At 41.2% G+C, this 15,252-nt stretch overlaps 1 protein-coding gene across 7 annotated transcripts in view; it reads left to right on the top strand.

Annotated features, from left to right (window-relative positions):
- MAGI1 (membrane associated guanylate kinase, WW and PDZ domain containing 1) overlaps positions 1 to 15,252 on the top strand; it is a 594,780-nt gene that overhangs the window by 468,926 nt on the left and 110,602 nt on the right. For all 7 annotated transcript variants that reach the window (XM_040994773.1, XM_040994775.1, XM_040994774.1 and 4 more), the window contains one exon: positions 9,327 to 9,446. In XM_040994773.1, the coding sequence (XP_040850707.1) occupies positions 9,327 to 9,446 (120 nt within the window). The remainder of the gene's footprint in view (positions 1 to 9,326; positions 9,447 to 15,252) is intronic.

The raw sequence follows: 15,252 nt of genomic DNA, 5'->3' as shown, positions 1-15,252 counted from the left end.
AAGATTTTGTTTTTATTGGAAAATCAGATTTAGAGTGAAGGAGAGACAGAATGATCTCCCATCTGCTGGATAGCCATGATGGTTGGTGCTGAGCCAATCCGAAGCCGGGAGCTTCTTCCTGGTCTCCTGAGCAGGCACAAGGTCACAAGGTCTCAGGCCATCCTCGACTGCTTTCCCAGGCCACAAGCAGGGAGCTGGAAGTGGATCTGCCGGGATATGAACCAGCACCCATGTGGGATCCCAGGTGTGCAAGGCAAGGACTTAAGCCAATAGGCTACCGCACTAGGCCTTGGGTTGTTTTTTTCCTCTTCCCTTTCTTTCCCTCCCCTTGCCTTCCCCCTGCTTCCCTTCCGTCCCTAGCCTTCTCTTCCCTTTCCTTTTCTACTATTCCTTTCCTTTTCCCCTTCTATCTTTTAATAGAAAAATATTGAGGAGTAAGCTTTATCATTAACTGTTACATATGGAATGGTAACCACCCCTATTAAATTGTAATAGCCACAAGAACAGGGGTTAGTTTTTGCCCAGCTGTATTGTGCATCCTTATGGATAATATTTTATCAGTTTTATTAATATGCGGTTGACATGTCACAAATTCACCCCTTCATGTTGTATAGTTCATTGGTTTTTATTATTTTTAGAGTTGTGTAACCATTATACTGTTTCATTTTAGAGAATTTTCATTACCCTGAAAAAAGGCCATATGCCCTTTAGCAGTCAGTCCTGATTTTTATATTTATGAAAGGAAGCTAGCAAACACTGGAACTATTTAGTATTCCCCATTCGGTATGCAAAATAATTAATTTGTTGAAATGTTGAGTTCTTAATTAATCATAGATTTTCACAAAAATAATTTTCTTTCACTTGCTTTTGAAATTTTTCTGGTAGAAATCATTGGCGTTAGTTCAGTCCATTTCATAAGTTGCTGTGATTAATTCAGAGAAAGTAAAGAGTGCTACCTGTCTGTCCTAATCCCTGACATCACAGACAGTCCTTGGTGCCAGCATGTGGCATTCCTGATTTCCTGTTGGAACAAAAAAATGAGTCACGATCATCCTCGCAAGTTAATTTTTGATAAGTGGATACCTATTGTTGAATATATTTCCTGAATGCTTTTTAATACTGCTTGAAAAGAACCAGTGACAGTTTGGGAATTCTCACTTTCCTCTTTTAACCCAGTGCAAGCTTTCTTTCCATGAATTTGTTTCCTCACATGTGCAAGAAGCAGGAACAACTCCTGTTCAGGTTTACTTTATACGTTGAAGCTGGTTTACCTCACTCTTCTTAAGAGGCAGTGAGAGGTGTTTCCTGAGACCTAGGGTTTACTTCTGTCCTGCTCTTTATACCCTTTGTACCTGGGGCTACATACAGACCTTTCCTGCCCTGGGGAAGCGGGCACCTGTTGATTTTGTCACTCTTGACTGAGACCTGTGAACACTCAACCCTCACTGCCAACTTGCTGGTCACTCCCACATCCACCTAAAGTCTGCAAAGCTGTGCACAGCAGAAACCTAGATTCAGAGGCTCCAGTATCACCTACCAGCTGTGTCATTTCCAACAACTCACGTCATCTTGTTGCGCACATTCCCTTATCCTGGGCATGGAGGAGTTCATGATATTACCTACTGTATAGGGTTGCGGTAAAGATTAAGTGAGATGATGAATATAAAATGGAGATGTCTGCAATAGATTGCTTTCCAAGAACAAACTTTTGAAATGCCTGAAATGTAATAGGGACTTTGCATACTTGCACATGAATTGATTTTGTATCTTATTGTCACACTGTAATGGGATCAGAGTACTGGCTTTGTATTTCGGAGTAGTCCAGGATTAATCACATAGGTGATTGAAGGCCAGAGCCAACTTCTCAGACCAACTCCTGCACTATATGTGTGCATGCCAGTGACTCTGGAAGAGCTACAGGGATCACACTGTTTCTTTATGTGGATGTGCTCAGCTCTGCCCTGCCATGGTTGGAAGACAGAACCTGAGGTATACATGCCATGTGCAATGAGACTGTATTAAACCAGCACATCAACACTGTTTCATACAGACAGGTTCTTTCTATACCAGCTTCTTCCTGTTAAGCTGATATTGTTTGTATTTGCTGTTGAAGCCATGTGCTTATGTGATCCAAATTTTGATATCTATATGGTTTCATGACTTTTTTGAACACTTCCCACCCATGGATTTCAACACTTGTTGTGCCAACATTTATCTTCATTCTTTCCTCAAACTTTTTGAAGTTCTTATGCATTTATGCACTGTTTGTATCATCATGTGGTTCCCTCAGCTACCTCAGGTCTACACTTGGCCTTATTTGTGAGAACTGCTGGAATGGTAGCACATTGATACTTCTGAAAGCTGAGGGCAGCTGTCACTGGACAAGAACGAATGTTCTCCTGAGTTACTGGATTCAGCCTGCAAAACCTTTCCTTCTATTCCTTTAGCCCAAGTCACAGTTGCAGAGGAAAAATCGTGAAAGCCAAAGATACTTCCAATCAGTGTTATTTAGATCCTTATTTATTTCACTGTTCTAGGTTTATCTATCTACCAGTTATAGAACATTTGGGTTGTTTTCCAACCGGTTTTGAATGAGCATACATTAAGGTATATAAACATTTATGTATGGGCTTAACATTTTAACAAACTGCCAAACTCTTAAGTGGTTGAGCCATCATTTCATATTTTTACCAAGAAGGTGTTAGAGGTCTGTTTGCCAGTATTATAAAAAATTGTAAACCACTTGAATTGGTATGTGGCAGTTAAGTATTGCTGTGTTTTACATGAATGTATCTGATTTGTTTGCAAAGACACTTGATTTGAAGAGACTATTGTGCTGTTAGTCTTCCAATAGGTCATGAGTCCGGTAAGATGTAGCAACTGTGCATTTGGGGGACCAACACTTCACTTTCATCAGCTGAATAACAAGTAGCCTGAGATTATTCTGGATGTCTAATCAGAGTCCTGGGTGTTTGGCAATGCAGTCATTTCACAACGCAACATGATGATCTATCTGGAATGTGGGCATGGGTGATGTAAAAATGTGATTTTTTTGAGGTCTTGTGACAGGACCAAGATTAACTTAAGAACAGACAGTATCATTGGGTATTGGAAGCTTCATCTTCCAGTGGCGATGATAACCCTATTAACGATTTAGCCCTGATGAAGTAGCGACAGTGACTGAGTGAAGTCCCACACTAAATGACTTGTCTGAAAGTCCAGTGGTATTGGAGACATGTTGCAGCAGGAAATGACTCGTGAAGGTTTCTCTACTAGGAGTTTTGCTGCCTCAACTGGATATTTCAAGAGAATTTCTTGAATGAGAAGAGAGAGATTCTGTCAACTCCCAATTTTCTTTACTTTTTGTATCCATGGTTTATGGAGTCTGATGTAAGGAAGGTCACTTTCTGGTTTCTTCAGCAAAGGTCATGAAGCCAGGTGCACTAAAAGTTTATGAACCATAAAATGTGCGTAAGGAGCAAGTAGCCCCTCAAGCTTCTCTGGATGAACTTTGGGGGCATTGTTAATTCAGTCTGAGACATTCACTGGGGCATCACTCAGATTAATTAGTTAAGTTACCATCTGGTGGCTGAAAGGATTGAGAGTATTCACTATTCTGGTGCAAATCTTGTATGTACTTTAACACTTCCAAAGGGCTTTGCTTACTTATGTGATGAACAGCTGGATGTACAAAGCGATGAGGCAGAAAAAGTGTACCATCTTCTCAATTTTATTTGTAGTATTGTCCTGTTTATAGCTGAAGGCAAGACCTTTTCCTGTGACTGGACCATTTAGTTACCTCCCATGTGTATGGGTACTCATTTTTGTGCTTCAGAAGACTGGCTTTGTTTTATTCCTGTGTTCTTTTTGTGTTGTATGCTGCAGACCACAACTATTATGAATCCCAAAAGATAATTTTCTCTCTCTCTCTCTCTAAAAGACCACAAACCAGTAGGAATCAGAATCTTTGGGACAAAATGTGGCATTTATCTAAATTTTCAAAGCATGTAAGAATGCTTAAAAGGGAGGTTTCTTTGTATCATTTCAAGATGTCTTGCTCTTTAGTATGTTCCTTTTTACATTTTGAGAACTGGAATGCTTTGGAGCATCGTCTAAAATAGCGAACTCAGAAATTCTCATGGTTTAGGGCTGTACTTGATTATTAGCACTATTTTCCATTTAAGCCGTACTTTGCCAATCTGATTACCACTACCCACATGTGATTATTTAAATGTAAGGTAACTAAAATTAAATTAATTTTGAACTTCATTTTCTCCATCAACCAGGCCACATCTCAAGAGCTACATTTGGCTGGAGGCTCACATGTCAGAAAGCATAGATGGGAAACAATCCCATCAAGGTAGAAAGATCTGTTGGATCACGAGGTTTTAATAGGAACAGTACTAAAGTCTGTCTGCAATCAAGTCACAGCTCTGTCCTGCTTCCATGTTGTATGGCCTTGGCCAGTTATTTCATCTCTCTAAGTCTAAACTTTCTCCTCAGTAAAAGGAATATAATCATGTCTGGCTTCTTTGTTTCTTGTGAGGATTAAATGAAATTGTATTGATCACATGCTTATTAACACATTGCCTGTGACATAAATAAACATCCAAGACCTGAAAGCCTTTTCTCTCCCCAGTGTTTAGTAATTCTCCTTTTCTTCTTCTTTTTGAAAACTGGGACCACTGTGTTTGTTAGCTTAAAGCTAATAACTACAAGATATAGTTGGCTCAATTGCTAACCAGAAACCCAGAAGGCAATCTCATGGGCTACACAAAAACCCCAGTTTGTCATCCAGTTACTTTTTTCTTTTTAATATGCTGTCCCTGAGAAACATGATAGAATTTGTTTTTCTTCTCTTCTGTCAGGAAGTAACCCTTCTGGCTTTGTTAGAAGCTTGGTTTGTAATAATTGTACCCACCCCAGATGGCTCCTGAAAACCCTTTGAAATGCCATCTGCCAGGCGTGTGTCCAGCCGGCAGCCTGTTATTCTGCTACAAGAAAAGAGGAGGCGGGGCCCCCTCCCTAGGTCCTTTCTCCACCACATCTCTGAATGGTGCCTGGGCAGACTTGCTCAGACCCAGGCTGGCTGTCCCAAGGATAACCCAGGAGCACACCTCCTGTCTGCCTGCAGCATGGGAATATTCTGTCTGGGCAATAAACCCTGAAGTTCTGGTGAGTGGGGATTGCCAATTAACCTACCCACCTTCCCCTGCAGCTCACGAGTCTGAAAACCTGTGTGTTTCTGTAGGAAAATGGTATCTTGTTAGTTTCGTTTGTATTGTAAGATGCAGCATTGTTGAAGTTCATGATTATTTCGATTGTTTGAGAAAATAAGATTCCCAGGGGTGACTGTTGTCTTTAAAGCGAGTCTTACAAATTGGAGATCTGAACACATGGATGAAAAGAAATGGCGGAGATAAGATGGCTACAGGAAACGGGGCAAAAAGAGCCACCAATATGTTTTGTTTTGGGAAGGCTTTAAAAACTCAACAGAGCTGTGTTTGGTTTTATTTTATCCACATCTTTTTTTGAATGGATTAAGCTGATGGAATTTTGTTTGGAAGCCTCAGTATGAGAGTTGCCATATAGAGCATATTTAGGACAGATCCATTCACAACAAGTTTCAAAAAGATTCTATTCTGGCCCTGCAATGGAATTTCTCAGTGTGGTGTAGATTGTTTGTGTTTTACAAGTGCCGGACTGAGCAGCTTGTTCTGCTTGGCTCCAAGATACCCCCCCACCGCTGCTTTCCTCACTCTTGCCTCACTGGTACTGCTTCTTAGTCTTCTCTGAGAATCCTGCTCCTTTCCCCAACTTATACAAGTTAGAAAGTCTTAAGTTTCCATCCAAACATCTTGACTTGTTTTTCCTATTTCTTTCCTTAGGATTTTCTCTTTCTGTTTCTTGCCTTCAAATGCTAAAGATTTGCTGAGAACTAGTCACTTTCAACTTTCTGTTCCAATCTTCACTTTGACCTTTGGACTTCCAAGGTCAACTGTTCTTCAGTTCTTTGTGCTGAGATATACCTGGGCATCTTGAAGTCTTTTCTCCCTATGAGATGCATTTCCCCCAATCCTCTCAGTCTGTAAATAGCCCAGCCTTTTTGCCCAGGACACACAAAAGTGTCAGTCTTAATAATTCTGTCTTACATGGTATTGCTAATGCAAAGGCCAATTCTTTTAGTTGCTTTCAAAATATAGACCTGTTATAAAGTACTGAATTTATACATGTTTGTCCAATGGTTTACCTTCCAGCTGGTTAACATAGTCACATTTTGAAGTGGGTGTTAAATCTAGCAACTAAGATGCCCATACCCCATAGCAGAACACTTTGGTTTGATACCTGGCTCTGGCTTCTGACTCCAGCTTTCTGCCAATGGAGACCTGGAGATGCAACAGTTGATGGTGCCAGTAGTTGGGTCACTGCCATACACATAGGAGGCCTGGATTGATTTCCTGACTCTTAACTTCATCCTTTGTAGGCATTGGGAGAGTGAGCCAGGAGTTGGCAGCTATGTTCCCTGTATGTGCCTCTCTGCCCATCTCTTGTCTCTCTCTCTCAAATTTTCCTGATATATGCCTGTTGGCTTCTTATTACCCCTTAACCAGACCCAGTCATCTATCATCTGGACACTCCTCTGTCTTCCTGTGTGTCTTCCTGTGTGTGTTCTTGCATACCTCTCTCAGTAAAGTCAGAGGTCTTTTGGAAATGAATAAGGAATCAAGGTACCATCTTTTCTCAAAGCCCTCTAGTGAGCTATCACCCTTAGGATAAAATAGGGCATGTTTTCTCTGGATTCCATCATGTAGCTAAAAAACAAGGGCCTCTTTGCTTATTACAAGTATGCCACCCCTTTGTCCAGAGTGCCTGGTTTACCCCGCGCCACAGCCTTTGGCCATTTCATGTGCCTGGGGTGCTCTCCTGTGACCTCAGCCCTTCCAGGCCTTTCTTGATCACTTCCCCAAAACTTCCCTGTCGCTCTGAGACCCTGTCCCTACCCTTTACTCTGCATCACTCTGAGATGCTTTCTCTTCTTTCCACTCACAGGAGATTGACTTACACCTGAAATTGTATGTGATATTTATTCACATTTACAATTCCATTATGCCTCTCAGAACAAATAATTGTGATGCCCAGCAGGCAGAATGTATTGATACGTATTGAGGTATTAAGTATTAAATAAATGAATGCATCTTTCTTTCTCTTACATGCACACATGTATGGTCTTCAAAAATTTTATGGAAAATGCAAATTCCAAAAAAACTAAGCATGCATTGAAAAGTTTTTGAACAGCAAAGTTAATCTTCCAATGCCATTTTCATGAACTTTGTGAAGCTAACTTGTCTATATTCATATATGTAATATGAGATTATTATAGTAAGATTGCAACTCTGAGATTCAAGTGGGGCCAGCATTGTGGATTAAGCCATAGCCTAAGAAACCAGTATCCCATGTGGGCAGTAATTTGAATGCCAGCTGCTTTGCTTCTCAATCCAGCTCCTTTCTAATGCTTCAGAGAAGGTCCCTGAAAACTGAGTGAGAGACCTGGATGCAGCCACTTGTAGCATGAACCAGTGGGTAGAGCATTGATTGCTCTTTCTCTTCTCTCCTGCTGCAGCTGCTTTTTGGATAAATTAAATAAATATTTAAAAGATTTAGCAAGAAATTTTCTTACATGGTATCATAAATTGCACTATATTACTGACACTGATAGGGAACACCCTTCGGATTCATGGTCTCATATACTACTCAGAATAAACTTACTGTAGAGATGCTATCATTATCCCTGTTTAGTAGACACGGATACTGAGGAATAGTCAAAGCTAAAGAGCAAACCAGGGCCTCTGATTAGACCATGATTCCCAATGTAGACACCTGCTGTGCAACAGTCTGTGGTCCTGTCTTAGTATTTATAAGCATGTATGGTTTGCCTTGTATTTAAATTACAAGTTTACAAGTTGTGAAGGACTTCAGGGACTTATCTGACAGGGGAGCCAAAAATAAGTGGGAAACAGCAGAGTTTTATACATTCCATTAGCTGACTGTTTTACCCAGGAAGCCCCAGCTTGCTGAGTGTAGGAAGTAGAGAGTACATTGTTTTGTAGATGATTTGGAGTTATTGAAGGTGCTCAGACTTAAGGTGCTTGTAACATTGGATGCATTTAGGCTGAATGAAGTATGTAACAGGTGTCTAATACGGGAATCCAGTGAAGGTATGTGACGTGGTTAGTTGTGTATGCAGTGATCAGGGACCTCACGGTGGTAGTAACTGGAGAACTGCCAGATACATACGGTTGTTTCATTGCTTTTAAAGTTTAGCATAGAGATTCCAGCCATAGGGAAAGAGCCTTGCATATCATATGGGCAATCATTGGCTTTATATCACCACCGTAGTTCATGATGCCTTGTAAACTGCAGTATGTTGATCGTATCACTAATTTGAATGTTTTAATTAGCTAAATTGTTAGTCCTTTTTTGATCTGCTCTTCTACCTAACCTAGGTTTCTAATACATACTGCATCATTTCTTCCCTGGTTTCTTTCAACTGGTTTACTGCTCAATACTGCTATGCTTATGGTTGTAACAGGGCTCCTCTAGGCCTAGGATCTATATGAATTTTGTTTCATAAGAACTGTTACGTTTATTAGCCATTGACAAGATGACCAGATGAATTCAAGGGGATGGTTTTCTGCCAAATGTGATGACCTCTGTACTCAGAACCCATGGGTGGCCTTCACCTCCTCTCCATCCCACTTCCCAACTATGTTAATTACATAGAGAGCAGTGGCATTTTAATCCCTGGGAGATGTCCAACCACAGATCTTGGGCAATCCCATTTCTCTAGTGATGTATTTACGCAGTGGGTGTCATTTTCTTCAAAGGGCTTATTACATCGCAACTTGCCCAATGCATTGAGGAACACAGGACTTTGAGGCCTGTGATGAAAATATAAACCCCTTAGGTTCTGAACTTAACTTAGATAGCTTTTTAGTATTTATTAGCGCCTTTAAAAATCTGCTGATTGTGAATGTTGTCTGTGGAAAATCCAGGTCACCCTTTTCAGTTGATTGCATTTTTAAAAGTGGTAAAATGCTCTCTGGATTAATCAAGCTGTGCTAGGATCTCTTTCTCAAACTTGGTGCGCATGCTGTGCTGGCACAGAGAGGTTGGCTTACCAGGTTGGTCCCCATCTGAACAGATAAAGTCAGCAGACTCTTCAGTAGACCAGCTTACTGAACAGGTTATTTTAATTACAGCTGGATGGGGAACTTGCTGGGCGATTCAGCCAATGTTTTCTCATGCCTTGGTTTTCCCTCCTGCAGGCACGACCCGTTCTCCAAGAGAAGGGGAGGTACCTGGTGTGGACTATAACTTTCTGACTGTGAAGGAATTCTTGGACCTGGAGCAGAGTGGAACGCTTCTGGAAGTTGGCACCTATGAAGGTGAGCTTGTCTGCCCAGCGGCAGTGGGGGTGCTTTTCTCCTGGGTGTTTCACAGGATCCATGGACAATGGAAGTAAAAAGAAGTAGAGATTGCAGTTCCCTTAATGTGATGAATCATAAAATGAAACTTGGTGAGGCCCTTTAAAATTATTTTTGTTTTTCACCAAGAGTTTTCCTTTTTTTTTTTTTTTTCCAAATTACTCTGTGAGTTGACAATGGAACCCATGTCATTTTAAAAGGAAGAGGAGCTGGTCAATCCCAAATGTGGTCTCTTAGTGTACCCTTTAAGGAATGGTGTATCATTCCTACCACAAACTGGTGCTCATGTGGTTTTTGAGCAGAAAATGTATTTATGCAGTTTATAAAACAAATATTTCAAAAGTATTTAGTAAGTCCTCTTTCATATTCTTATCTCCCATCTGCCCAGCTTCTGTTTCAGTAGCGCAGTACTTTTGATCATTGGTTCTTTCCATTGCTCTTCTGAAGTATATTTTCCTGAATACAGACAAGTGCATTTCATATGCTCTCTCACTGTTTTATAGAAAAGGAAGAATATCATAGTTCAGCATTTGGTGCCTTGCTCTTTTCATTTGACACTGTGTCTCAATAGATTTTTGTAATTCCATAGTGCAATGCTTTTTTGTTTTCTTCTTTTTTAATGACTGCAATTTCTGTGCATGAACATACCATAATTTATTTAATCAGTTCTCTGACTAAGCACTTGGGTCATGCTCAGCCTTAATATTTTGAGACATGCTGTGTTTTACTACTCTAGGCCTATTTCATTTCATGTGAGAGAATGCATGTAATGGGCAAGAACCCACAAATAGCATTGCTAGGTCAAAGTCAAACTGGGTTGGAGGGTTAGAGGAGAGAAAAGCTTCTTTTTCTTTTCCATTTTAAAAACATTTATTTATTTATTGTTGGAAAGTCAGATGTACAGAGAGAAGGAGAGACAGAGAGGAAGATTATCCATCTGCTGATTCACTCCCCAAGTGGCTACAATGGCTTGAGCTGAGCCGATCCCAAGGCTTTGGGCCATCCTGTACTGCTTTCCCAGGCCACAGGCAGGGAGCTGGATGGGAAGTAGGGCTACTGGGATTAGAACCTGTGTCTTTAAGGGACCCGGCCACATGCAAGGTGAGGAGTTTAGCCACTAGCTACCACACTGGGTCCCTATCACTTCATTTTCTTTTGAGAACTTTGTTGAATTTTTTTTTAAATATTTCTTTATTTTTATTGGAAAGTCAGATATACAGAGAGAACGAGAGACAGAGAGGAAGATCTTCCATCCACTGATTCACTCCCCAAGTAGCAGCAATGACTGGAGCTGAGCCCATCTGAAGCCAGGAGCCACCTCCAGGTTTGCTATATGGGTGCAGGGTCCCAAGGTTTTGGGTCATCCTTGATTGCTTTCCTAGGCCATAGGCAGGGAAATGAATGGGAAGTGGTACCACCAGAACACAAACCGGCATTCATATGGGATCCCAGCGCATGCAAGGCAAGGACTTTAACCACTAGGCTACCACCCAGGCCCTGTTTAATTTTTTAAGCTATTTTTCAATAGGCAGATAATTACATAAGTTATTTTAATATTCTTAAATTGGCATGTAGTAATTGTCCACTTGTGTGTTATTTTATTACATGTGAATTTATCATATCCTGATAATTGCCATATCCATCATCTCAAACGTTTACCATTTCTTTGAAGTGGAAACATTAAAAATCCTAAATACTAGCTACTTTGAACTGCACGATTATTTGCCTTACAGTTTTCTGTGTTATAGACTATTAGAATTTTCCTTCTTATCCACCTGCACCTCTGTATCCACATACAACCTTCTCTCCATGCTTCCCTGGTAGTCACTATACGATGCTCTATTTCCATGAGATCAACCCTTTAGTTTTCATATCTACATGACGATATGTGTGTATTTATCGTTCTTCGCTCTGGATTGTTTTTATATGACATTCTTATCCGTGTTCCCATATGTGATGGATATCATTCTCGTCATGACTAATTAGTATTCTATTGTGTTTCTTTTTATGGCCACATAACATTACATTATGTATATTTACCATATTTTCTTTACCTAGAGGATGGAGAGTTAGGCTGGTTACATATCTTAGCTGTTTTGAATAGTGCTACCATGAACAAAGCAACGTGGATGATACTTCAAATTACTAATCTCATTTTTGGCATGATCAGATCATATGGTGGTTCTGTTTCTCCTTTTATGAGACACTTCCATGCTGTTTTCCATAAAGGCTATATTAATTTATATTCTAATCAATAATATAGAATAGTTCTCCCTTCTCCACATCCCCTCCAACATTTGGCTGTGTGTGTGTGTATTGGTCTTTGTGTTAATAACCATTGTAACTTATATGAAATCATAGCTAATTCTGACTTCTATTTTAGTTTCCCTATGATTAATGAGTTGAGCACTTTTTCGCCATTTATAAATCTTCAAAGAAGTCACACATACAGACACACACACACACACACACACATACATGATGTATTTATTTATTTGAAAATCAGTGTGAGAAACACAGATCTATCATCGGCCAGTTCAGTCCCTAGGTGGTTGCAGCAGTCCAGGAGGGCCCAGGGCAAAGTCAAGAACCAGGATCTTCCTTCAGGTCTCCCATGTGAGTAGCAGGAGACCATGGTAATAGCTTTTTTATTATGTTGGTTTTTGATAAAAGTTGCATGGGAAGCTATTAAGTAGTGAAATTAATTTGAATATAATTATAATATAGCTATTTGTAAACCTAGTATTTGGATTTATTGATGGGACATTTTAAATACTAGACTTAAGAACAAATGGTAAATCCCAAGTACACTGTTACATTGTTACATTGTTAGGGAGACTGTAGCTTTGATGTGATGATAGTAGCTCCTGTTACAGAAAGTGTCTGTCAGGCAAGTATGAGCATATTATCTTAGGGGTATAGTTTTTGGTTTGATATTTTCTGAAATATCATTTCTAAGTTGTGCATGTGCAATTATATGGTGTCCTGGTTTTCTTCGACTTCCACATTGTGAACTCAGGAGTATTTTCTCTGGAGTGTTGTTGCTGCTTGTCACTTGGCTGAGTTTCCTGTTCGTAGATGTGACTGAGTGGCCTGTAGGCTCCACTGAACGCTTGGAGAATGACAAAGGTCTGAGATGTGGGAGGGCGAAGGCAAGGAGGGCCGTGGGACCCACAGGATACTCGTTCAGCATGTTGACTCTGCATCATCTCCAAGATGCAAAGGCTGCAACTGCTGCAAATGAGAGTTTTCTTCAGGTAGCAGAGAGGGGGCTGTTGGTATTGAAATCCATTATGCCTTGTGTGGAACCCGAGTTCTCCTCTGAGTGTTGGGTCAGATAGAATAATTTTTTAAAGACTTATTTCTTGATGCCGGCGCAGTAGTCTAGTGGCTAAAGTGCTTTCCTTGCATGCGCAAGCATCCCATATGACATGTGACAGTTGTTCTTTTTAACCAGCCACATGTGTAAATATACAGTAACGCTGACAGAGCACTCACATGAGTCAGACACTCAGCTAAGCCCTTTCCAGTTGTCTCCTTTAGTCATACCTATGAGAAAGTACAAATGTTGCACTTGTTTCAGCAAAGGGGAAACAGAAACTTTGAGCATTAGCTAACTAGCCAGAGGGTACCAGGCCCTGGAACAAAGTGGCTGAGGGTCAGAAACAGGTGGTAAGGTGGCAGAAGAGGTGGCCTTCTTAGTGTATGCCAACACAGGCAGGTACCATCTGGGATTTGCCGAGGTGAGGCCAAGGCAAGAGGCTCTCCAAACAGCTTCCCACCTCACCTCTTACCACAGCATCTGGCATTTAATAAAAATTGCAATTTGTTTGCAGCTTCTGAAAGTCAACATTTTATATTCAGAGCAGTTCTGAAACCTTCTAAGCCATCTCATATGAAAGGGAAATTATTCCACAAAAAGGTCAGGGGCTGAGGATCTCCATACAGATGGGTTAAAAATGGAGAGACTCAATTGTAGGCATGAAAAAATGGCAACTTGAAAATAATGAAATGGGCATTCATGGAAACACAGCTTGATGTAACACAGGTATCTTCCAGGGTTGGCGCATTGGCTCAACTGGCCAATCCTCTACCTCCAAATGCTGGCATCCCATATGGGCACTGGTTCATGTCCCAGCTGCTCCACTTCCCATCCAGCTCCCTGCTTATGGCCTGGGAAAGCAGTATAGAATGGCCCAAGCCCTTGGGACTTTATTTTGGAGTGAGACGTGGTCCTGAGACAAGGTAGTGTAATGGAAAGCCATATGGATGCTCAGACTTGAGAGTTCTTATTCTTTGTAGTGAGTTACTGTTTCTAGCACCTGTGCAGTGTGTGCGCCCTGTGTACTATCTCATTCACTCTTCCCAGCAAGCCTGTGAGATATCATGTGTGCCTGTTTTACCGATGAGGAACACCAGGGCTAGAGATGCCTGTGAGCTATCCTAAGCTTACTGAGAGAGCCAGAGATAGAGATGGGATTCAAATCCATGCTGCGTGACGCTGGAGTCTGCACTTTATTGACCCTTGATCTTTTTGAGGCAAATTCACTGGGAGAAATTTGAACAAAAGTGTTGAGCATTCCGAGAACAGGCCCAGGGCATTCATATAGTCCAGTGTCAAGGGAGACCCCTGGGCAAGGGGGTCAAGTAAGAGTGTAAAAACTACTGAGCTTGGACCATGTGCCTGAAACCAAATGATGAATGTGTCAGATCAAGAGATGAGAACAGCACCTTTTAGGGTGTGGTGGGTTAAGGCACTGTTGGTGACACCAGTATCCCGGGTGATTCCCTGCTGCTCCACTTCTACTCCAGCTTCCTGTGAATGTGCCTGGGAAAGCCGCAAATGATGACCCAAGTCTTTGGGTCCCTGTGTCCACTTGGGAGACCTGGATGAAGCTCCCGGCACCTGGCTTTTCCCTAGCCCACTCCTGGCTGTTGGGGCCATTTGGGGGAGTGAACCAATGGATGGAAGATCTTTCTGCCTCTGCCTCTCTGTGTAATTCTGCTTTTCAAATGAAGACATAAATCTTTTCTTTAGGAAAAAAAAAATTAGCTTCTAGAAACAATAAAGAAGAAAGCAGAAACACTGGTTTCTTTAAAGCCGGTGCTGTCAAGAGACAATTTTGTTCAGTGCAGTGAAGTGAAATGTGCAGTGTTCTCTGCTATCCAGCCCCACATGGCTTCTATGACTGGAAAGCGGAATTTCAAATTATGTTAACGTTAATATAACCTCGCTTCAATGTAAGTATCCACACATGGCTGGTGCTTATTGTATTTTTGCAGCACAGTCTCAGGATAAGAGATGTAGAGAAGAAGGGTACAGCTTTGTGCACAGTATTCTACCTCTGCAGCCTTCTTTTCCAAGCCAAGTGTGTCTTAAGAGTTAAGGTCCTTTGAAAAAGCATGGTTTTGAATCCTCTCCATATCAATATCCCTAACGTGGAGAGGTGATCTTCTGTGGGCACATTCTGTGATCTGCAGAGAAGTGGAGTGGACCGAAAAAGGCAACACGCCTGATAACTTATGGGATTTTCTTTCAAGCCTAATATTTGTTTGACATTTAGATTGGCAGAGTTGAAGGATTTGAGAGCTGGAACGGCGGTGCAGTTCATCTTTTCAGATGACAGATCTAGGATCCAGAGAGAGAGTGGTCTAAGGTACTAAAGGGAATTAAGGAGAACACCAATCAGATGTCCTGTTACCCAGATGGCGTCACAAGCAGGGCTGGCGGACTGTGACTTCCTAGCTGTCTGAAAGCTGACACTTT

This window comes from Ochotona curzoniae, unplaced genomic scaffold (assembly GCF_017591425.1).
Source record: "Ochotona curzoniae isolate NIBS_2020 unplaced genomic scaffold, NIBS_Ocur_1.0 contig_908, whole genome shotgun sequence".
NCBI classification, from domain to species: domain Eukaryota; kingdom Metazoa; phylum Chordata; class Mammalia; order Lagomorpha; family Ochotonidae; genus Ochotona; species Ochotona curzoniae.
The sequence above is the reverse complement of the archived record's forward strand: the minus strand, read 5'-3'. Positions and strand labels throughout refer to the sequence as shown.